This window comes from Mauremys mutica, chromosome 1 (genome assembly GCF_020497125.1).
Source record: "Mauremys mutica isolate MM-2020 ecotype Southern chromosome 1, ASM2049712v1, whole genome shotgun sequence".
Taxonomy (NCBI): Eukaryota; Metazoa; Chordata; order Testudines; family Geoemydidae; genus Mauremys; species Mauremys mutica.
The window spans coordinates 137979073-138003681 of NC_059072.1; the positions used below are offsets into that span (position 1 = coordinate 137979073).

The 24609-nt window shown below is 51.7% G+C and overlaps 1 protein-coding gene across 1 annotated transcript in view; it reads left to right on the top strand.

Annotated features, from left to right (window-relative positions):
• The first annotated feature begins 439 nt into the window (after window positions 1–439).
• The window catches only part of LOC123346559 (alpha-2-macroglobulin-like protein 1), a 37143-nt gene continuing 12973 nt past the window's right edge, over window positions 440–24609 (top strand). The window contains exons 1-18 of the mRNA XM_044984067.1: window positions 440–498; window positions 4731–4914; window positions 6034–6199; window positions 9522–9574; window positions 11549–11569; window positions 12266–12425; window positions 12910–12994; window positions 14720–14840; window positions 15038–15152; window positions 15812–15921; window positions 16675–16842; window positions 17161–17391; window positions 18152–18215; window positions 18651–18796; window positions 19722–19871; window positions 20309–20461; window positions 21482–21593; window positions 23164–23245. Coding sequence (XP_044840002.1) covers window positions 440–498; window positions 4731–4914; window positions 6034–6199; window positions 9522–9574; window positions 11549–11569; window positions 12266–12425; window positions 12910–12994; window positions 14720–14840; window positions 15038–15152; window positions 15812–15921; window positions 16675–16842; window positions 17161–17391; window positions 18152–18215; window positions 18651–18796; window positions 19722–19871; window positions 20309–20461; window positions 21482–21593; window positions 23164–23245 — 2180 coding nt within the window. The remainder of the gene's footprint in view (window positions 499–4730; window positions 4915–6033; window positions 6200–9521; window positions 9575–11548; window positions 11570–12265; window positions 12426–12909; window positions 12995–14719; window positions 14841–15037; window positions 15153–15811; window positions 15922–16674; window positions 16843–17160; window positions 17392–18151; window positions 18216–18650; window positions 18797–19721; window positions 19872–20308; window positions 20462–21481; window positions 21594–23163; window positions 23246–24609) is intronic.

Genomic DNA, 24609 nt, shown 5'->3' on the forward strand with positions numbered 1-24609 from the left:
CCATCTCAAGGCAAAACAATGGGACAGAAATTGCAAGTGGAACAGTGAGTGGGGTCAGCCTAGCAAATGTGAATTCTGCAGCTGCTCAACAGGGTGAAAAGCCAATTTGTCTGAATGACACTAATCGATGGGGGGGGCATGGGAACCAGAGGGGGCCAGTGACTAGTGGACAGAGTCCAGGAAGGCTTGGATTGGCTGGGGAGCATCCTGTATGATACACCCCTGGATCTGGGGGACTATAATTACTGGAGCAAATGAGAGACAGGTGATCCCTTGGACTCTTGTTCCACTTCCCCGTCCCCGGGGAGAAACAGCAGAACACGGGAGGTCTGGAGTTCTCCGAGTGAGAGAACAAGCTTCATCACCAGCCTCCCTTCTCTCCTGACCTCCATCCTGAGACACTCCACCTCCCTATGCTCCCCACGGGCCTCTCATGAAGATGTGGGCTCCCATCATCCTTAGCTGCGTGTTCTACACCATGGTGACAGTGGCACAACCGTAAGAGATGTTGAAATACTTGATCAGTAGAGGTAACATTGAGGTGGTCAGTGGGACCAGGATGTCACAGGAGGGAGGCAGCAACCATGCCTGTCTGTTCTCTGAAGGGACAGGCTTGAGGGTGGTTTGCAACATCCTACCAGCCCCGTCTTATAGGACCAAATCCTACCAACCTGAGAAAGTCCCACTAAAATATATCAGAGAAATGTGATGATCATCTGGGTATATGGAAAGTTGCAACACCAAGGAGGGAGGGGTGGGCAGCTTGAGCGGGGAGGACCTAGGGAGTAAAGAGGATGACATTGAACAAAGGAAAGGGGGTGGAGGATTCGGGTCTGGCTGACCAGAAGATACTGCCCAACAGCAGGGCCTGTGAGACTGTGGAAGAATCTCCCCCAGGGAAGGGAGCTTCATTGCAAGTTGGGATATTGGGAACTAGGACTGGACAAAGCCCTGGAGAATAGACCGAACAATCCTGAGCTGGCTCCTGGAGAATGGTCCAGATGTTAGAGATGGGTCCTAATCAGACCTGAGATTGGAATGACCCAGAGCTCTGGGACTGGTTTGGATTGGAGGTTCACAACTGGGCTGTATCTCTATAAGGGCAGAGCCAAGGCCCCAGGTCTACGTGTCCCCAGAACTTTGGCTGGTTTGGATCTAGATCCAGACCTGAACTTTGCAGTCAGGCCCAGAAGGTCTGTCCCCAGCTCTGATTTCTAGGGCTCCACCAGGGAGAGGAGCCCCACGGGGGATGGTTCCTTGTCCCAGGTGCAGGTGATTTCTCTGTGCCAGGAAAGCTGTGCAGGCCCCTCACCTGTGCTACTGTATTGTGCTCCAAAGGGATACAGCAGTAGCCCCTGAGTGACATGTGCTGGTGGCTCTCAGTCTTGCTCCGAGCAGGGGAGGTGTCTACATTGTAAACCCTGCAATATTGCTAGCATTGATTGGTGCTGTGGGTGGCAGTCGAAGCAGAGAAGCCATGGACTGCATGGGGCCTGGAGACTCCCCTCTGCCCTCAGGGCAGAATCAAGTCCCAAGGTCAGGGCACTGCCTTTCCTGAGGGATAAATACAGGACTTCAGCCTGTGGGTTTGTGGTTAACGCATAGGCTGGGAGTCTGGAGAGGTCTGGTTCTACTGGCTTGGCCAGTGACTCTGTGTCCTTGGATGGGTCACTTCTCCATGTTGGTTTCCCCATCTGTCAGATGGAGTTAATGCTGCTGGAGGTAGGAGCAGGGTTCTGAGGAGGAACAGAGAATTATCTCAGGGGCGTGGGAGATGGAGCCTGCTCACATACGCAGAGTCTAACTGATCGGCATTTTTAAGGTCCCCTGGGTCAGATTGGCAGGGACCTTGGGTTTTTGCTTTTTGTTTTTGTTTTGCTTTCCTCTGCAGCATGGATCGCCCAATCTCATTGAATCAATTCTCTGTCACTCTGTCACTCTGTCACTCTGTCTTGGGCACAGATGCATCCTTGGTCCCTCTTCTCCTCTGCCTGTGGCACATAATAGTCTCCCAAGGGCTGTAATATTTTAATCTAAACCAATGTATTGGGCTCAATGCAGGGGTGGCTGAGTGCAGGGCCGCCCAGAGGATTCAGGGGGCCTCGGGCAAAGCGGGGGAGCTGTGGTGCTTGTACTCACCCGGCGGCAGTCCGGGTCTTCGCTGGCATTTTGGTGGCGGGGGGCCCTTCAGTTGCTCCACGTCTTTGGCAGCACTGAAGGGTCCCCCGCTGCTGAAATGCCAGCCAAAGACCTGGACTGTCGCTGGGACAGGACTTGCGGTGCCCCTGCGGGGCCCGGGGCTTTTTGTTTTTGTTTTGCTTTCCTCTGCAGCATGGATCGCCCAATCTCATTGAATCAATTCTCTGTCACTCTGTCACTCTGTCTTGGGCACAGATGCATCCTTGGTCCCTCTTCTCCTCTGCCTGTGGCACATAATAGTCTCCCAAGGGCTGTAATATTTTAATCTAAACCAATGTATTGGGCTCAATGCAGGGGTGGCTGAGTGCAGGGCTGCCCAGAGGATTCAGGGGGCCTGGGGCAAAGCAGGGGAGCTGCGGTGCTTGTACTCACTCGGCGGCAGTCCGGGTCTTCGCTGGCATTTTGGTGGCGGGGGGGCCTTCAGTTGCTCCACGTCTTTGGCAGCACTGAAGGGCCCCCCGCTGCTCAAATGCCAGCCAAAGACCTGGACTGTCGCTGGGCCAGGACTCGCGGTGCCCCTGCGGGGCCCGGGGCCTGGGGCAAATTGCCCCACTTGCCCCCTCCGGGCAGCCCTGGCTGGGTGAGGGTTAGTTGCCTGTGATATGCGGGTCAGACTAGATGATCTGGTGGTCCCTTCTGGTCTTGAACTCCAGACAGGTCTGCACAGAGGTTTCTGGGGACTTGGGGCAAAATCTGAAACTGAGCCACACACCCCTTCCAAAACATAACCACTGAGGGGAGGCTCTGGGCAGGAGGGTTTGGAGGCCAAGACCACCTAGCTCCCTGCAGTGGCTGCTCCTGACCTTTAGAGCTGGGCACATCTGGCACATGGGGTTGCAGAGCTGCTCAGCTCTGGCATAGGTGGACCGCCATCATGACGGAGGGATGGCTGGGCCAATCCTAAGTGGTGCTGCAATCCTGTGTGCCAGGCCACAAAGCCACTCACTCAAATTTGGCCCAGACCGGCCCCCATCATGACATTAGAGTGGCCGGGCCAAACCTGAGTGGTGCTGCAACCCCTTTGCCTTGCCACCACTTCCAAGTGGCCCTGCCTCTGTGACCCACTGCAAGGGGTTGTGAGGCTAAATCCATTAATGTCTATAAAATGCTTTGAGTTCCTGTGATGGAAGATGGTATGAGACAGATGAAATCCCAAAATCCTAAAATATTTGCTCAAAGAAAACTCCCATTTGTGTCAAAACTGCCAGTGACCGAGTAAGAAATTAGTACAGACCTTAGGGTTTGGCCTAATGTTAAAAAATGGACTTAAAAGGGAAAGAGGATATATAGATCTTCCATCTTCTTTTTTAAAAGAAGTGAGCTGCATTTCTAAGCCATACAGCATCTTCTCCACTTCTCATCACACCTGCAGGGTTTGGTCCTTCCATCTTTGCTAGGGATATGTTCCAACTTCACCAAACGGTGGATTTTGATAATCCAGAGATCACAGAGTCATCTGCCAGCCTCCCCGATAATATACTGGTTTGCCTCTGCAGCCATCACCATCCCATGGGAATTAGGAGATTATGGGCTGATCCCCCAAAATGTTTGCCTACATTTCTCTCTCCTTTGTGGTCAAAATAGTCTCTGGACTCTTTTCCCTCCTTCTCCCCACCAGACGGTGCAGGGAGATCATCCTTCCACCAAAGATTCATTTCTTTTGTATTTTACACCTAGGTGTAGGTGCACATGGAAAATGTGACACATCACTTGATGGGGGGGATTTGGTCTTCACCTCTCCAACAGCCCCCGAACCCACAGAGCTTCCTGCACTCACCCATGATCCTGCAGGACTGATCACATACGTGCCCCTGAGGGTGAGACTCCTTAGAGAATGGATGCAAACATTTGTGCCAACTCCATGGGTGCTCTGGGGCTGGAGCACCCAGGGGAAAAAAATAGTGGGTGCTCAGCACACATTGGCAGCCCCCACCCTGATCAGCTTCTCCCCCTCCCCGCAACGCCTCCCAGGTGCCTGCAGTCCCACTGATCAGCACCTCCCCCTGCCTTCCAGCACCTCCCACCCGCCATGGATCAGCTGTTCATCAGCGTTCAGGAGGTGTTGGGGGAAAGAGTGAAGGGGGGCACACTTGGGGGAGGGGCTGGATCGGGGCAGGGCAGGGACAGCGGGGGAAAAGGCGGGGTGGGAGCTTGGGGGAAGGGGTGGAGTGGGGGCGGGGCCTGGGGCAGAGTGGGGGTCGAGCACCCCCTGGCAACTCATAAAAATGGCACCTACGGATGCAGAGATCAGGGCGAGATCCTGTTTCCTTTCCATTGGCGGCTTGCTCTTCATTGAATTTATTGAATTTATCACATGTTCCCCTCACAATTCTACAGAATTTGTCAAATCCACTCCCTGATCCTATATACATTGTTATACTCTCTCCCAGCCAATCTGATAGATGTTGTCACCCCCATCCCTCCATCCTTATAAAAGTTGTCACGTGGATCCTATAGCATTAGTCCCATTTGTTCCCATGAGGGTGAGGATATAAACTGCATTATTCTTCTGTTCTTTGTGCCTCCTGCAGGAGATACCTGATCGTCATCCCAGCTGAACTGACCTTCCCATCGGTCCAGAGGGTGTGCTTGGACCTGAGAGGGGTGGAAAAGCCCACTCGAGTGGCCTTGACTCTTGTGCATGCGTCCAGCAGCCTTGTCCTCTTCCGAAGGGTCATTCGGAACAGCAGGATCTTGGAATGCTCCAAGTTTTGGGTGAGCGGCTCTCCCGGGGATGAGCCAGGCTCCCATTGCTGACAGCTCCCAGGCTGCTGTGTCACATCATAGGTTCTCTCACCAGAAAAAGAGAAAGGAAAAGATTCAGAGAATGAGAAAGTGAGACTAATGTGGGAGGGTGAGAAAGGAGGAGGAGGGAAAGTGAGGCAGAAAAAAGCCAGGAAGGGTAGTAAATGGCAGCCTGCATAATCTCTTCTCTCTTTCTGCATTTATCTGTGTGGCTTCATCGTAATGTTCCTGTTTGGTGAGGTGAAATGTGTCTGACATGCTGCCCTTAGTATCAGATACATGACCTAGAAACAGCAGCATTCCCCTGGCACGCTGCCTATTAAGGAAGTTCTGGCCATCTTGGCTTTTCCCCACTGTGTTTTTTCATTTATCTCTCCAAATGTCTTGCCTTATGTTCTCATCTCTCCCTGATTTCTTCCCTGATGGGCATTTATTGGCCTTAAAAGGTGTTGAATCGGCAGCCCTGGGGAGTGGTGTCCTCTGGTTATCCCTGAGAAGGCAAAGCATGGTGCTTCCTATGTATCATGTCCACCACCCATATGCCTCTGTCCTAAACCATCTCTATGAGTGAGGGGGGGATTTCAGCCCCCGTGAGCCATTCAGTTACTGACCTCCACACAGAGATGGCCAGTGAGGGGGACCAGTTAGTGCTGGTTTGTGGTGTCCTGCTAAGGATTGGAGTGAGCCCCCCACAACTCATTACACTGGAGAGACCAGGCAGTGCACAGACCACCATTCAGGCTGCACCTGCACTAGGGCAAACACCTGCGGCCCCCCCCTCCCCCGCCGCTAACATCTCTGCCATTCACACACCTGCCAGGGCTCCACAGCCCAAACCCAAGAGCAGAACAAAGGCACCATTCACTGTTCCAGCAGACGGAGCTCCCTGGCCACCGAGAGAACGAATTGCATCAGTGGCAAGTGTCCTTCCCGGCAGGGAGGGAATTAGCTGGATGCAAGACGCCAGGGAGCAGGGGAGAAGATCGTCTGCTTTGATACCATTGGGACAGGGGAGAGTGCGCTGTGCTCCTTTCCCATCCCCCAGTTCTCCCCAGCGAGCAAACAATGGCTCCCTCTCTCCGTGTGCAGGTCCCGTCTCCCACTGGGGGCCGGGAGGAGGTTTGCACTGTCCAGCTGACCATCTCCAACGGCCGCTACTTCAATGTGAAGGAGGAGAAGAAGGTCCTGATCCGCAGGGGTGACAGCAGCACCTTCATCCAGACGGACAAAGCCATTTACACACCAGGGCAGAAAGGTGAGAGCTGTGAGTGTATCACACCTGCCGGCTCTCCGGGCTTGGTCAGGGCTGCCCCACGTTTGTCCCCACAGGCCTGAGGCTGCTGCTGTATGTATTGCCTGCTGCAAGAAGCAATGGTGGGGAGCAGGTAGGCGGGAGGCCTGACTTGTCGGTCCTTCCTCAGTCTGTGCCTGAGCTGCTCCACCCTCTGCTGGGGGCTCTGGCCATGAAGCATCAGCTGCATGTCCTGTCCCTGTGGTTGGCAATGGGGGCTGGGGAATATTTGGGGTGCTCATGCATGTGATGGGAGCACGTGGGTGGGAGGGAAGACAGACCACATGGAGGATGTACAGTGTGGGGAGACAGGCACACAAGGATGGAGGATACAGTGCTGGGCCTCAGGACTGCCAGGGGACACATTGGTGCCTGGGGGCAGGGGAACAAAGTCTGGAGATGCATACAGTCAGCGATGGGGAACACTAGCGTCTAGACAGGATTTAACTGGGAGATGGGGACATGCAAGGGCCTAAAGATTGGGGAAAACCCACTCTTGTTCACCTCTCAAAAGGAGGAGCTTGGAGGCCTCCACATGAGTTTAGCTCACAGCTGTTTATAGGCCAGGGCCGCCCAGGGTGGAGGCAAGTGGGGCAATTTGCCCCGGGCTCCGCAGGGGCCTCCAAGAGAACGGGTGAGGCCCCCGCCCCGGCCTGACCCCGCCCCCGCCCCTCTCCTGGAGCCTCAGCGCACCCAGGACCGTCCCTGAACAGCGGTGCAGCGTAGCTCCGGCGAGGCCCCTGAGCTCCGCCCCCCTCAGAGCCACATGGTAAGGGAGTGGGGCTGGGAGCTCAGGCTGAGCTCAGCTCCCTCCGCTCGGCGTGGAGCTTGCAGACCCGCTCCTTACCACGCGGCTCTGAGCGGGGCGGAGCTCAGAGGCCCTGTCGGAGCCACGCTGCACCGCTGTTCAGGGACGGTCTTGGATACGACGCACTGAGGCTCCGGGCGGGGGGGGGTTGGCTAAGGGGCAGGGAGTCCCGGGGACAGTCAGAGGATAGGGACGGGGCAGAAGTTGGGGGAGGGTGGTCAGGGGACAGGGAATGGGAGAGTTGGATTGTGGGTGTTCTGGGGGTCTGTCAGGACTCAGCGGGGGGGGGGGTGGATAGGGGACAGGGAGCAGGGGTGGGGTCCCGGGGTGGTGGTGGGGGATGGGGTCTCTGGAGGATGGTGAGGGGGCAAGGAGCAGGATGGGTCAGGGATTCTGAGGGGGGCAGGCAGTTGGGGGGCAGGAAGTGGGTGGGGGTCAGATAAGGGGCAGGGGCAGGCTGTTTGGGAGGCACAGCCTTCCCTACCCTCAGGGGTGGCTCCAGGCATCAGCACGCCAAGCGCGTGCCTGGGGCGGCAAGTCACGGGTGGTGGGGGCGTTCTGCCAGTCGCTGCAAGGGCGGCAGGCAGGTTGCCTTTGGCAGCATGCCTGCGGAGGGTCCGCTGGTCCCGCGGCTTTGGCGGACTTCCTGCAGGCGGGCCGCCGAATCCACGGGACTGGGGGCCTCCCATAGGCAAGCCGCCAAAGACAGCCTGCATGCCGTGCTTGGGGAGGCAAAATACCTAGAGCCGCCCCTGCCTACCCTAAAGCTCATTCAGCAGTTTGAGGCTTGCAGAAGAGCCAAGCTGTTAGCTTTTCCATTAGGGCTACCATCCCTTTCACTTCTCAAATGCCAAATTATAGTCTATATTTAATTTCAGTGCCATAGGGAGATTCATGTCAGGGGAGGGTAGCTTCATTTAAAATTAGCCACTGGGGGAGGGATTACATGAGAAGACCAATATCCTACACTACCTACCTCCTTCCCAACTCTACCAAGGGAGATAAATGCATGGAGGTTAAGTCCATTAATGGCTATTAGCCAGGATGGGTAAGGAATGGTGTCTCTAGCCTGTTTGTCAGAGGGTGGAGATGGCTGGCTGGAGAGAGATCACTTGATCATTACCTGTTAGGTTTACTCCCTCCGGGGCACTTGGCATTGGGCACTGTCAGTAGACAGGATACTGAGCTGGATGGACCTTTGGTTTGACCCAATATGGCTGTTCTTATGTTCTAAGCTAAATGAACCCAAAGTTATGGAGACAGATATGAGTCAAGGAAGTCAGCCAGCCAGCCAGCCAGCTCACCAGGGAGGGATAGCTCAGTAGTTTGAGCTTTGGCCTGCTAAAACCAGGGTTGTGAATACAATCCTTGAGGGGGCCACTTAGGAATCTGGGGCAAAATCAGTACTTGGTCCTGCTAGTGAAGGCAGGGGACTGGACTCAACTCAATGACCTCTTCCAGTTCTAGGAGATAGATATATCTCCATTGATTTATTTATCAGAAACCTGGAAAAATCTGACTGGATGGGCTCAGGCTGAGGTGGTTCAAAAGTTTTGGACTTTTTTTAAGCAGAATTTTTTATTGTTTCTTTAAACAAACACAGTAAGCAGCAAATATTTGGCCACACACTTCTGAAACCCCAAACCATATTCAGGTTTTGGGAGAATAATTTCAGCTTTTCAATTAAAAAAAACACAACAAATTTTGAAGGCAAGCAGACATTGTCCATGATTTTTTTCTGCTTTTTAAAAACCCCTTGTTTTCAATCCAAAAAAAGTTTTTTCCAGAAAATATTTGTCCAACCCTTTTAATGAGCTTTATTGCCTTTTAGCACTAGCTGATGCTGAGAACCAGCAATACCTTGTAAAGAAGTTCTCTCAAAACTGGGCTTGTGCTGAGACGCGGAAGGTTTATTTTTCCCAGGGCCGCCTGTGGAGGGGAGCGAGTGGGGCAGTTATAGTATTGCAATTTTTTTTATGGAAGGGGCCCCCGAAATTGCTTTGCCCCAGGCCTCCTGAATCCTCTTGGCAGCCCTGTTATAGGCTTTACTGAGGAGAAAATATAATAGAGACAGACTGTGATCCATAAGCCTCGCAGAGGAAGTGGGACAAAAATGTTGGGTGTGGGGTACAAATGGTAGAATTTCCTGGGTCTGGCAGAGCTGTGTGGGGAGCCCAGGGCTTGAATAGCAGCGGGGCTGCAAGGCAGGACTGAGGGGCATTGGCAGAGCTGTGTGGGGAGCCCAGGACTGGAATAGCAGGGGGCTGCAGGGCGGGATTGAAGGACACTGGCAGAGCTGTGTGGGGAGCCCAGGACTGGAATAGCAGGGGGCTGCAAGGCAGGACTGAGGGGCATTGGCAGAGCTGTGTGGGGAGCCCAGGACTGGAATAGCAGGGGGCTGCAGGGCAGGACTGAGGGGCATTTCTGAATGTGTTCCACCATCATAACTTTTCTTTCAATATTCTTTTCTCCCTTCAGTGAAGTTTCGGATTTTGACTCTGAATGAGGAGTTTGTTCCCCTTAACAGCAAGGTAAGGCACATTCAAGTGGACAAAGGGAAGTTTCCTGACTCCACATCCCCCACCCTTCTTCCAGTCACCTCCACTCCCTGGCAATTCCAAGTCATATCTGTCTCTTTCTCCATAAATGTACACAAGGTCAAATAGGCCCTACCCCTCAAGGTAACAGTTGCTAAACTGTTATTAAAATTGGATGGGAGCTGGTGCCCGATTGCTAATGCTGAGGCTTAGGTCCAATGCTGTCTGAATCACCACATGGCCACTCCCTAGCAGACTGCTCAGAAATGCCGATTCTCTATTGAGTGTATCCCAGATCCCTTTTCTGGCTAGTTGAAGGATAGTCCAGAGATCTGCACTACACTCCCCTACCAAAGGGGACATGCCAGCCTGTGTAAGCATCTGCAGACTTCAGCCACAATTACTATACAAATCACATGCACAGCAAGCTGGGACTAGAATTCTTGTCCTGCAGCTCTGAAAACCTCAGGCTTTTGCTACCTGAGCTCAAAGAGAGCTTCTTCTGCTAACAACATTACTAATATATATTTATATTGTTGTCATGGGGCAGGACCCCATTGTGCTAGGTTCTGTACAAACAGAGATCTGAAGAGGAGGAAATTTCCTCTTTTTGAGCCATCCATTAGAGTCTGCTATCACATGCTCACTCATACATACAGATAGAGCCTGAATCTCCTGTGCCTTGCACATTGTGTAGTCCTTTGCATCCTTTGTAGTTCTTTCCACCTCAGACCACATTAATACTCATTTTGCACAGGTATAAATGATGCTGCAAGGCAGTGAAAAATCGGATCCAAAGCCAGTAATTCGCTCCTGCTCCTGTGTTTATAATCCTGTAACCACTTCCTTTCGTTAGTGGCTGGAAGAGTAAATACCCACTATAACCCTTCCCTGTGAAGCCAGTGATTTTAGAGCCAGGTGTTCTCTTCCATTACTGATGCTGTGTTGCCAACTCTCATGATTTTATTGTGAGTCTCGTGGTCTCTGAGTGCTTCTCTCAAAGCCTCAGTTGTAAGAGAACATCAGCTTTCATTTGGTTTTGAAAAAGTAAGTTTTTAGCCCTTGTTGCAGAGAAAAGCTTGAAAACGTGAAGCAAGTGCACACCAAAGGCTCAGAAACCAGAAGACAAAGAAAAAGAACCCAACATTTATTACTTTAAAATATTTCGTGAATTTTAAAGTCGATCTCATGATTTTTGGGGAGAGGGATGGACTAATTTTTTAACTTCTGGGGATGGCAATGCTGCTGCAGCATGTGTAACTAGTGTTAGGCCTGAATAAAGATATAGCAGACAAAACAGGTATGCCAACTTCACCGAAGTCAGGCTAACAGAGGTTTCTGGGTAATCTCAGAGTGGAAAAATACTGAGAAGTAGCATGTTTCACATAGCCCTGGGAAAAAGTGAGATAAGTGAGGGGCTGCATTCCTGGCATAGTACCAGCTGTGCTGTGTTAGGAACAGTTCGTTTGAAGAACTGATAAAAAACCCCAGCCTCCCAGCGTCCTTACTCTTACTCCCTGGTTTAGTTTTTGGTTTGTTTTTAACTCCCTTACATTCCTAACTTTTGGTGCTTGTTAAGATATTATTAACAATTTAATGCTGTAAACATAGGGAACTAGGCATGCGTGTATATTAAAGGTGTCTAGTTTCTAGTTGTTAGAAAAGGGGGGTGGGTTGCTCAAGTGAATGATCTATGACGTAATAAAACTGTCTATATAGGCTGATACTAAGATGTAAAGAGCTGCTGGTTCTCTCTGGAGACGAGCTGCTCTCTATTGATGCGTGCACTTGTCAATAAAGAGCTTTTGATCGGACCTTGCTGGTGTTGCCTGTCTCTCTGCGGTCAGACAACGAACCTCGCCGTCTGGGTTCGAGTCCCTGACACTAGCTAGGTGACAATGGCATTTTTTACATATCTGTTTGCTGGGTCATTACATTTTCTAATACTGCTGTCTGTTTACCTTTCAGTACTCTGTGATAGAACTCCAGGTGGGTATCTCATAACACCAAGATACTATGGTGATGGATGTTCCAGGATACATACATAGATAATTTGAGTATTGAGTTAAAGATATTCCCTTTGGACAGGGTTGTGTGTGTGGTTTGTCCAGTCAGTTTTCACAGCAGACATCCCAGAACCTCATGATCGATCTTTTATGAATGGGTAGGTTCTAGAGCTTCAAGCAACCTATGTTGATTCTTGAATTTCATTCCTAGATAAAGTGGGAGGTTCTAGAAGTCAGCGCCCTTAATAGTCTCCTTTTAAGCTATAATATAGAACAGAATTCTGAAGCTTTGAAGACTTCAGCATTTAAAACTTCATATACTGTAAGATCTAGGCTCTTTAAAATTAGCAACAATAAGGTAGAATTTTATGTTAGGCCTATTTAAGACTTAATGGGCAAAGAAACTAAAACCTTTATAACTTTGTGGGTTCTGGGATCTAGGCTTCTCTGAAACTTGGAACCTTTATCGATCTTTGGGTTATGAACTGCAGCTGAATAGACTTTAATGAGAAAAAGAAGCAAATAGACTTAGAACTTTATGAGTTTGACAACTCAGACCATTTTAGAACTTAATGAGCAAAAGCAACTAGAATTGTTAGAATGTTCTGGACTCGGCTTTTTTAAATAAGCAAGTAGGCCAGTGCTAATGGCGGCTGCCTTTTTTTCTCTCCGAGAGCAGGACCCCAACAGTAACCGGATTGGTCAATGGCTGGATGTGCGGCCGAGGCAGGGCATTGTGGATCTATCCTTCCAGTTAGCTGATGAACCTTCCCTGGGGACTTACACCATCAGCGTGGCCAGCACAAAAGCTTCCAGTACCTTTAGTGTTGAGGAGTATGGTATGATGAAATGTGGAGGGGAGAGATATGAGGAGAGGAAACTCCTATCGATCGACTGTATTTCTAATGTCCAAAAAAATGTGAAGGCAAAACATTTTCATCTGAGTAGTGGGATAGTGATCATATACCATCTGAGAGCCAAGATTAATCACATGCCAGTGGAGGAGTCACACCTGGGGAGGATCGCACCTGATGGGGTGATATGGGAATCATAGTCAGGATAAGTTGAAATGTCACTTCATCAAGATGCCTAGTTAATACTTGGGCTGGAATAGTATGACAGTCGTGCTGGAAATTCCTCCAACACCATTTCATTGAGGGATCCCAGCAGTGATCTATAGGACATACTCCTCCCCTTGTTCATTCACTCCTTGCCTACACCCCCCCTATACACCCACACACCCTGTTCTCTTGTGAGACCCCTCCCTAAGCCTATGTCCTGCCAGCCTGTTCTTCACCTGCTCTCTCTGGCTTTTCCTTCTAGTGCTGCCAAAATTCGAGGTTTTCTTTGAGGGGCCAATTCAGATTTACGCATTGGATGAAACCTTCCCACTCCGTGTGTGCGGCAGGTGAGGAGGCTGCTTTGCCGGGAGGGAGCTGCTAATCAATGGTCACACACCCCTTCCCCAAGCCCCCCTGTAGACGGGCTGGACTCACCCCTGCGGCGCCTCCTGCTGGTGACTCCTGGGAATTAGCTCATTCCAGCCCTGGACCGCCCTCTGCAGGCCAGTGATCCGCCTGTTCTCTGGCCCCGAGTCCCTCCCTGGACCCCAGTGCCCTTTTACATGGGGTGCTGCCCCCCCGGCAGTAACCCCTTTCTCTCAGGGTCTCCTCTCTCAGGGAACCCCCCCACCCTCTATCCCCACCTTGCCTCAGTGTATGGCCACTGCCAGTCATTGTCTAGCCCCACATCCTGGGGCAGACTGCAGTATCAGCCTATTCATCACTGGCAAGGAGGGTTTGGACCTGCTGCATTAGCCTACCCCTGGGCTGCCTCTGCAACCCCCAGTACCTGTTAGCCCTCTGCGAGGCGGCAGCCTGGGGCTTTCCAGGCTGGAGCTCCCCAGCTCCTCAGCCTGTCCCCAGCCCTGCTCCACTCAGGTACCCGGTCTAGCTCCCTGCAGCCAGGACCATCTCCCTCTGAATGCAGAGAGAGACTGTCTTGGCTTCTGGCTTCCCTGGCCTTCTCATAAGGCCCTGTGGCTCAGTTTGGGGTGTGGCCCCAGCTGCAGCCACTTCCCCAATCAGCCAGCCTAAAGGCTGCTTTCTCCCGCCACAGCCCCTTCCCAGGGCTGTTTTTAACCCCTTCAGGGTAGGAGCAGGGGACCACCCTGCTACACCCCCTATCCCCTGAGTCTATCAAAGGAACGAAATGGGAAAGGAGAAGGAGCAAACATTGGGTGCCTCTTCAGATACCAAGAGATTCACTGTGTAGGGCAAGATCCAAGCCATTGTCTTTCCCTGTGGAAGATCTACAGGAGTCCAGCTGGAGAGTGGCCCTCACTCGGAGTGGGGAGCCCTGTGCTAGGCTGGAGAGACTGTCCCCTGGGAAGATACACATACCCACCTGGAAAGAGCTGGGGTAGGGTGAGGTCCACATACCAGCCTGGAGAGACCCTTCTTGAGGTGAAGGAACATGCACCATCATGTCTGGGAAGAACACATCGCTTCTCATTGCTTAAACTCTGCTGACCGTATTTGCTTCATAGGTGGAGCGGTTGGGTTTCAGTGGAGTCGTAGCTGTTAGAAGCAACAAAGAGTCCTGTGGCACATTATAGACTAACAGACGTATTGGAGCATGAGCTTTCGTGGGTGAATACCCACTTCGTCAGATGCATGGAAATTGCTGTTAGCAGTAGCTAAGTGGGGGTGGGGGAAGGAGGATGTGTGAACGCTCCACTGCTACGTGGATGGTGTAAACTCCACGGAGAGGGAGAAAATGTTCAAGAAGGCACTGAATGGGGAGAGCCAGGAGTGAAAGGGTACATTTCAGGCTGGGCTATGAGGAAACATTCCTATCACTGAGTTGCTAGACTGTGACATCGCCCCCCACCCAGAGGTGTGGAAGCCCCAACTTGGGTTATTTGGAATCAAACTGGGAAAAGCCCTGAAGAAGAGTCTGTCAAATGGGGATAATGGTACTGACCTCCCTCAGAGTGGAGGTTTGAGAGCCTCAGGAGGGAGGCAACCATAGAGGAGCACAGTGCTCATGCCACTGCTCACTCTACAATATTTCTCTTGTTCCTTAGTGTCTCTCTCCTGGTTTTCTTTCCCCTCTGCCCTGCTCCTCACAGGTACACCTATGGGAGAGCAGTGCAGGGCACCATCCGGGTGACCCTGTGCCAGAAAGCTTGGCGGTACAAGCGGCCTCCAAGACACTTTGGCACAGATATCTGTGAAGAGTACAGTGGCCAGGTGAGCAAGCGGGTAGGAAGGGAGCACTGTGGAGACAGAGGTGTCAGGGAGAGGGGGGACAGGAGAGGGCAGCAGCACTGCCCATTCTGTAGCCTGGGAAATAGTTGCACAAGGCCTGTGTGGCCCAGTAACTCCTTCCTGTCTCCACAGCCCCCCGACCCAGGCACAGCTAATGCATGCACCCTTTCCATTTCCAGACCACCAGCAGGGGCTGCTTCTCCACTTCTGTGAGCATGGCAGTCTTTAACCTCACCTCCTACGAGTATGACAGCAAGCTCAGTGCAGAGGCCTCTCTGGTGGAAGACAGCACAGGTGAGCATAGATGCATGAGACATGTGGGACCAGATGGTACAGGGAAGGTATTTCCAGACTGGTCACACCAATGGAGTGGGAGGGGATCAGGAGCTCTTCATCCCTCTTTTTGTCCATTCCTTTCAGAATGTTGTGTCAAGGCATGAGGAGAGTCAGGGAGCATTCTGGGCTGTGTGTCCCCTGCAGAGATCTCTGCTCTGAGGCAGTGTTGCTTCACAATGGGGTTGGGAGTGGCTGTGAATGTAGGGAGTGATTTTACAGAGGTGTGTTTGACAACTCTGGGAACACACGCCATGCCAACAGTCTCCATGTCTCTGAAGGGTACACTTGCCAAGCAGGAATTGTTTAGCAGGCTCCCAGTGGGGGTTACAGCAATAATGAAATGAAATTGAACAAAGGCTGGATAACCAGGGGCCATTCTCTAGGTGGAGTCATTCCCTGGTGCCAGCTTCATAGAATATCAGGGTTGGAAGGGACCTCAGGAGGTCATCTAGTACCACCCCCTGCTCAAAGCAGGACAGGTTTTTGCCCCAGATCCCTAAATGGCCCCCTCAAAGATTGAACTCACAACCCTGGATTTAGCAGGCCAGTGCTCAAACCACTGAGCTATCCCTCCCCGCACTAGCTCACATTCCTCACCCTCTCTCCCTTTCACGTAGGGCTGCAAATCAATGCCTCCAGCCAATTTCTCATCTCCAGGACAGCGGTGACTGCCACATTTGAGGAGCTGGATGATTACTACATCCCTGGAGTCCCCTACAGAGGGAAGGTGATTCTCCCCCTCTCTTTCCTTCCCCTAGTTTGCAAGTGAATTTAATGGCTAATAAATTGTGCTGAACCAACACCTGATGGAGAGCTGACACGATCTCTTTGGCCCCACTATGCATACAGCTTCCCTCCCTCTCCCCCCTGCTAATGGGCCTTAGCCTTGCTTTAGATGTACTCCCACTGGGCTGGCAGAGATGTTCCTTCAGCCTCTGCTCCAGAGGTATAGCTACCTGTGGGGGACATGTCCCCTCACACTAGGGTTTCCCTGTGCTGTTATTGATCTCTGCACAAGTTGGGCATTTTCATGCCACATCCACCCCCCTTCCCCAGTTTTCTTAGGTAGTTTCACCTCTGATGTCTGATGAGAATCAAAGGGGTTAATTAATGACATTAGCAGATGTGATTGGACCCCTGTCCCATAGGAACTGGACTGACCCACACCAACTCTTTTCACACAGGCCACCATATAGCTGAGGGTGGACAATTTTCAACCACTCTCAACTTGGCTGATACTGAATACTTGGCTTTAGAGGTGGGACAGCTTAATATCCCTTTTGCCTGATGTGGCTCCAGACTGGAACCAGTGTCCTAGAGGTGAAAAGAGCCAACTCCAATTCCCCTGAGCCGGCCAGTGCCCCTGCTGTGGGGCTAGATTGGAATCAGTGCTCTGAAAGTGTATTAGTCACGCGCCGGATGCTGATGAGTAGGACACTAAAGGAGATAAATGATCTTAGTTTTTATGTGGTGCATCCAGATTAAGCTACAGGATCATCGTGGGGATATTATGAAAAGCACAAAAGTTTACCTCATGATAAGCTACATGGGGCGACGGTTTAACAAAACATACATTACGGATGGCACTGGAAGAGCTTCATTCAACATGGACACAACTGCCTGGAATAGCTCGTCGGTCTCTTTGGAGGTAAGTCCAGAAGATTCAACACTTGTGTTCATGAACGTGAAGACTTGGAACTAAACAGCCCAGCCAACACCCCTGGGTCTTGCCCTGCAGCCCCCCTGCTATTCCACTCCTGGGCTCCCCACACAGCTCTGGCAGTGCAGTTATTAGGAATAACAAGGGAAGTGGTGGAAGCCTTATCTCTTGAGACATTTGTAGCTGGTCATGAACAAAGCCCTAGAGCATAGACTGCCTTGGTGTGGGTTGGGGAGAAGGAGGAGATCAAATGTGACTGTACAGGTCTTCAGCCCTAATTTCTATGTGTCTGTGACCTTATCCTAGGGAAGATTCAATCTGGAGGATCTGGTGCAGGAACCTGGGAAGATCAACATTGATTATGTGAACACTTACCAGTACCTGCAGCCATTCCATGTCACAACCAAGAGCTTCCTGAAGATACACCCGCTGCCGGGAACGCTGCCCTGCGGGCTGCAGCAGAATGTCCAGGTTACATTTGCCCTCAGACGGAAGGACCTGGGAGAAGGAGCCAGCCGCATGGATTTCGCCTACTACGTGAGTCACAGTGGAGGGATAATCATGTATGGGGAAAGGGAGAGCAGCCCACAGTGGGGTGGGTTGTCGAGCTGAAGCTTATAGGGAGAAGCTGTAGCTGCCACTTAATTTGGTACTGAGGGAAAGTGCCAGATGGACAGGCACTCAGAGACCTCTGGGTGCAATATGTGGAGTGACAGTTCAAACTTCTCCACAACATGACCCTCAGCGGGGCCCTGGAGACATCTCCATGGGTGAGAGAGGAGTTCAGTCTGTGTGGCTTATTCCATCCTTGGCCTCTGCTGAGGCTGCCAAGAGTAGGCCACTCAGCATCAATAGGGACGGTGGGTTTTTGTGATGTGCACATTTCTCTCACTAGGAACTGGACTGAGAACCCTCATTCCTTTCAGACAGGCAGCCAAACAGCCACCCAGTGGGAATGACTTCTGGTCACTATTCATCCAGGCTTGATTAGAGTCTGTTGTCTGGAGGTGAAAGACCCCATCTCTCACATCCTGATCCCCTGATGCACTCACTATCCATCCATTGCCCCTGACCTGGGGTCGACTCATAACTGGTTCCCTTGGGGGGAAAGACTCCTCATCCCATTCCCTGATCTCCCTGAATCAGCCAGTATTCTAGCAGTGAAAATACCCTTATCTTAGAGCCTCAGTTCCATCAAGGGTACAACCTGTGGGCTATACTTGGGTGCATGGGGTGGGGTTGATTGCATTCTGGGGATAACGGCATGCAGATTCATCCAGTTTTTCTCCTCCCTCAGGTCACTGGGAAAGCTGGGATTGTTGTTAGGGGCCAGAAGAACATACGGATTGGGAAACTGAGCAGTGAGTTCTGAAACCTGGTCCCAGGGCTAATCTAGAGGGTGGAGCCAGTTCCTGAAGGGCTCCTGGGGACCAATGGATGTTTCATAGGTTTCCCTTGAAATCCCCCTTGGTTCTGAGTGACCTGGTTCCATGGCAGAGCTATAACACATGGGAAATAGGTCAGAGAGAAGCTTGTGGGAAGAAATCATAGCAGCTGGAACAAAGGAAACTGAGGATGGAATGATGGAGTGGGGAGGGAGCGAAGGGAGGAGAGACTGAAAAGGGTTGAGGGAAGGATAGAGCAGAGAGGAGGACATGGAAAAGAGAGTGGAGGTATAGTGGGAGATGCCTCGTTACCACAGTGATGGGTGCATTAGACATTCAGGGAGGCAGAGGGGATAGGAGAAGATCTCGGTGGAGTTGTGATGGAAACACTTTTTCTCTCTTTGTATCAAGCACTGAAAGGCTCCTTCTCCATCCCTCTGACCTTCACCTCTGATGTCACACCCGCCCCTTCATTAGTGGTGTACGCCATCTTCCCCAGCAAAGGGGTGGCAGCCGACAGCATCCAGTTTGATGTTGCCATGTGCTTCAAAAACCAGGTGAGACTCGCAACTGAGGGGGAAACTGGGGGTGGTGCTGAGGGGAAAGAGCCGGGAGGGATTGGTGCACCTTGGGAAAACTGGAGCCCCAGAATCTTCAGAGGGGAGAAAATGGGTGCAAGCATTGTGTGAAAGCGCAGGTCCCAGGGGCACAGAGCTTCCACCTAGTAGTGACTGGTCTGCATGAGAGTATCCAGAGCGGGCAAGGCACTGGCTCCATCTAGTCTGGTCTCACTCCTTTTCCTATACCAGATCAGATCATAAGTCTGCCTAATGCAGTATCCCACCTTCCACTGGGCAGGATCAGAGCAATGGACCATCAAGTCTGGTTTCCTTCATCCAGCCATGGCCACTACCTGCTGTCACAGAGGAAAGCGAGGCACCAGGATGCATGTGGTCAGTTGTGCAGTGCTGTAGAGCCATTTGCCCTGGGACTTATCACTGCATTGCCTGTCCCAGTGATCTCTTGCTATCAGAGATGGTCTTTGGGGCCCACAGAATCTGCATCAAAGGGAGCCAGTGAATCCTGGGCGGGAGGAGGCCTCTGTGGGACAGTTCAGAGTGTGAGGTGGGGATCAGTTACTGTCTCAGTGCGCTGAGCAGTGCTCTGCTAGCTGTGCCTAGCCTTGGGGCAGAGTTATAAGAGCAAAGATCTGGGTGATCGTCACGGAAAAGACCCAGCCATCATGTCTTCCCAACCAGAACACTGGGTGGGGCTGAAAGGAAAGACCCACTGGCCCCACTGCCAGCTAGGTCAGAGGCACAGAGAGTGAGTGAGCAGAGGAAAGAGCTGGAGAGGATGTTTGCCATCTGTGAGTGGGGATGAGAAAAAGGAGGGGTGGAGATGGAGGGGTGGGAAGGCCCATAAAGGTAACATCTCTTTTTCTCTTCCACTGTTGCTTGCTTTCCCCATGTGCTGATCAAGGTGACGATGGGCTTCTCAGCTAAAGAAACTCTCCCAGGATCGACAGTCCAGCTCCAGCTTCAGGCGGCTTCTGGCTCGGTGTGTGCAGTCCGGGCAGTGGACAAGAGCGTGCTCCTCATGAGGCCAGAGAAAGAGCTGACCAACCAAACAGTGAGTGACTGTCTGTCCCTCAGAGTCATGGTCACCCAGGTCCAGGGATGGATTGAGGAGACACAAAGGGGGAGTGACTTGTGAACCAGCAGCTCTGCTGGGGAAGGGGCTGGAGGTGAAAGCTGGGGTGAAGGGGGGTTTCTGTGCTAGGGAGGGGCAAATATGGGCCATTTGGGGGAGGGATAGCTCAGTGGTTTGAGCATTTGGCCTACAAAACCCAGGGTTGTGAGTTCAATCCTTGAGGGAGCCACTTAGGGATATGGGGCAAAGATTGGTCTTGCTAGTGAAGGCAGGGGGCTGGACTCAATGACCTTTCAAGGTCCCTTCCAGTTCTAGGAGATTGGTATATCTCCAATTATTTGTCTCTGGGATGGTGTGAGAGTGATAGATACCTGCTCTTCTCTGCCTGATTCTTTCCATTCTGTTGCTTTCCCTAGGTCTATGAGTTATTCCCTTTCATACACCGCCATGGGTACCCCCACCAAGTTGAGGAATACCCAGATCTATGTGTGCGACTTCCACCTTTATTACCACTGGTGTCACGGGGGCCTTGGTATCCCTATCAGCCAGATGTCTTTAACCTCTTCAGGGTAATTGTCTCTGATCCTTTCCCGGAATTTGTGTGGAAATGACACCTGGGAAAACACATGCGAATGGGAAAGTGCCCTCCCCCAACAGCTTTACTCTCTGCAGTCTATTCCCCCGTTCTTTGCCCAGTCTTAGCTTTAGTGTCCCAAGTGGCGTGCGGCTTCCACCTCATCCCTTGGGGAGACTGTGCCGTAGAGCCTGGAGTTCATCATTACAGGACACTCCCGATTTCTAGATCATTTTCCTCCAGGGATAAGTGTTACCCCTCTTTACTACTTCCCAACCAATAGCGAGGCAGTGACACTCACTGGCTGGGGCAGGGCAAGCGAGGTGGGCACCTCAGATTGGTGGCAGTAACACACAGCACTGGTTGGCAGTGCGACCACATCGGGCAGGTGACTGGAGTCACTGGACATTAAATGGCCAATCCAAGTCTCTGAGACTCCCCCTTCTGACGAGGAGAGAGGATTGGAGGCTTCAGTCAGTGCTTGGGGTTGAGAATCAAATGGGGCCTTCAGGAGGTTGTCTGGGTGACTCAGTAGTGGGCACTCTCCCACCGTGTGCAACGCAGCTCCAGGTGCCCATAGATTTGTCACAGCGGGCAAAGCTGTGCCATCATCCTATGAGGCCATGCAGGGGAATCATGGGCAATGAGGCTCAGACCTCTGAACAGCCACAAAGGACCTACTCCTATCACAGCACGGATGGGCTACTCCTTCCCAGTGTGCTGGGAGGGGGCAGGCAATGGCTCTGCCCCCATGGGCCTGCCACTGGAGCTGGCAGGCCCAAGTGGGAAAGTAAACTGCACCCCAGAAAGGGACGCAGTGATGTGCCGCCGTCCCAGAGCAAGAGGGGAACAGGAGTCTGAGGCGCATCCTCTCCTGAGGCAGAGCAGCCCTGCACCACCCCAGACGTAGGGCTGATCCCAACAGCTCAGCTTAGATCACGGTTATTAATGAATCTGACCTTGCCATATCGCAACTGCTGCTCTCCCGCCCCATCACTCTTTTTCTTTGTAACAGAGCGTAGGCCTGAAAATCTTTTCCAACCTCATGATAAAGAAGCCAACTCAGTGCTATTATCCCGTGGATAAGAGGCCGACAGCACCACCACTAAGGCCCATCAGCATCCTGGGTAAGCTTTATCCATTCCCTCCCTCCAGCTGCTGGGTGGGTATCCCTGCCTCTGCCTGGCCAATGGATACTGAGAGAAAACCAGGGCTGAGGCCAAAACCCAGAAGGGGGAGTTGCCCAGTGCTTAGTCCTCAGCACAGGGAGTTCTGAGACCTGGGTTCTCTTCGCATCTGTGCCACTGGCCTGCTGTGTTGCTCTGAGCAAGTCACTGCCTCTGTGTGCCTCAGTTTCCCCATCTGTAAAAGGGGGATAATGATACTGCGCTGTCTCACAATGGGATTATAAGGCTTAAATCATTATTGTTTGCAAAGTGCTTTGAGCCCCTTGGTGCTGAGCAATGCAAAGTGTTATAATTTATAACTATAATTAACCTTACCTGATCTGCTCAGTTGCTATCGAATTATTCTCAAACCTCTGCATCCACTGGCCAAGGAAACAGTGATTTCCTTTGTAGCTATTCGCTTTGCACTCTCTAAACCCTCTGACTTCTTCAAACATTTCATGGCTGTCTGTCTCTGCTGTTTCTTTTCAGTACTTCCTTCCTCTTCCCCAAGCTGCTGAACAGATCCTCCACTCTTCCCTTTCCCTTTCTCCTTTGTTTGTCTTTCTTTCTGCTCCTTCAGAAGTCCGGGGGGAGGGGCGCAGTGGGACACCCCAGCCGTCAACTCCCAGCAAAAGAGCCATCCAAAACCAAGGCAGAGTGAGCACAAATCCCGTTGATCTGGGACAAACTTAAACCACAGATCCATTGTGAGGGGAGCACTGTGGAGAAGCATGATGCCAAGAGGTGGAGATTAGGGTCGGGTGGAGTTGTCTCCATGTTCCCTCCCTAGTGCACCTGGGACACTGCATTAAGGCCCTGGTGACACTTCAATGGCCTTTGGATCAGGCGCACAATTCAAACACAGTAGGCTGCCAATGGCAGAAGAGCAGTGATGTGACCAGTCATGCATTGAGTCAGCGGGGCCCACCAGAGGATCACACTGGCACTTGCAATTCTCCCAGCATGAAAGGAGGAAAGCCCAGCCCCACCGGCAGTGCCCTGGTGCTGAAGAGTAGGCACAGCATAAGCAACCTCCGCTAAGGTCACCCTATGGAGGCCTCCCCTTCTCCCCTTTCCCCAGGGCCCTCGCCTCCCTAGGACAATGCTGCTTTCCTTTCCCCATTTCCCCTCCTTTCCCATAGGAGCTCCCAAGTGCATCCCTCTGCCAGGCTCTTCTTTCCAGGTCCCTGGGACAGCATAGCTGCCAGCCATCTCTCACCATGTGCCCCATGCTGGGAACACCGACTGCCCCTAATGGGTGGAGCACCCATTGCCAGTGAGGGGCAGGGCTCCATCTCAGCTTTGGCACTTTTGGGTAGAGACCAATGGGGGGCCAGTCTCCAGGAGTAAGCGTGGCTTTGTCCTGAATCTTCCATCTCCAGTGCCAGACTAACCCCTCACTCACAGACTATCAGCCCTGGCACCCTCCCTCTGCCAACTGAACCTGCCGTCCCAGCGCTGGACAGTCTGTGACTGAGGGGGCTACCTCGCCCAAATCCTGACTGGGAATCTGTATTATTTGTTTCAGAGGCTCCTCCAGAATCCACTATCCCAGGGAGAGTTCGCCAGTATTTCCCTGAAACCTGGCTCTGGGATTTGATCTCTGTCGGGTAGGTACTGGCAGCTGGAGGAATGCCATGGAGGCTGAAGGGAACTGTGCCCTTTCTTGTTATGTCTGAGTGATTTCTCCCCAGCATTTGTATTAAAGACCAGATGTAAGAATTTTTAAAATCCCAAATGGAAAAGATTTACCAGTCCCTCCACTGTCCCAGCCAGTACAGATTTGTTCTCACAACACATTCTCCAGGGCATTGTCTAGTCCTGGTTGATGGTGATTGGAGCAATGGAGTTTCCATTGCTCCATTTGGGGAGGTTTTCTCCCAGTCAGTAGATCCTAAGTGTTAGGGAATATTTCCGGATCTACATCCAGTATCTCTTACTTTGCTCAGTTTCTATCACATTTCCTCCTACATTATCTCCCTGTAGCCTCCTGAACCTACCTGGTCGTTACACACCTCCATGATCACAGACAGTTATCACCACTTTGTTGTCCTTAGTCAAGCAAGACACATTTAATTCATTTATCTTTGCTCATAAATATCATGGCAGGTCCCTTCTACCCACATACCAGATGTAGCAATGGAGTCACTGTTGACTCTTGAGAGCAGATCAAATGTATTTATACTGACACCAAACACCTATTTTTGTCCCAGAGCAAGGGGTTGTCTCCTTTGGTCTTTCTCTTTGAAACAGAAGGGTTTTCTGAGCGTGGATCACATGATTAGACTCACTGCATTGGAAGCAAAAGCCCAAATTCAAAGATCCCAAAGGCCTTGGTGGAGAGGGCCTGAATTCCCCCAACTTGGGTCTGAATTTTGTAGCTGAACCCTATATTTGTAATGTGCCAAACCAAAAACCAGCTGGGAACTTGGGGAGCAAGGTTCAGCTCTCACCACACTTAACACAGAAAAACACTCCTTTTGGTTCAAGACCAAGCGTCCCCACTCAGTGGGCATCCTCTACTTGGTTCAACACCAAGTTCTCAATTCGGTAGACATTCCCAGCTGAATTCAAAGTGTGGCTCCCACTCCCAGTATGTTTGGGTTGGAACCCACAAATCTGGATGTACCAGGAAACACTAACAATGAGGGTCTGCTGGACTATAGAAGAGTATCCCCAAGGGAGGGGATGGAAGCTCCATCACTGAGGAGTTTTAAATGAGCCCTGGACAAAGCCTAGGAGAACAGACTGTAGGGAGCCATCCTGGCCTGGGGGATGGACCAGATATGGCCCAGTACGAAGTCTCTTTCCATCTTTTTCATTCCTAAGGAAGGCTAATATCAATGGACTAGAGAGTTGTCCTGAGATTAGGGTTATTGGCTGCTCAATAATATCAGGATTGCGACTGCACACACTGAGCCTGGGACCCTGGCTTTGCTCCCATTGTAAGGTGGTGCGTTAAATTGCTCTATGT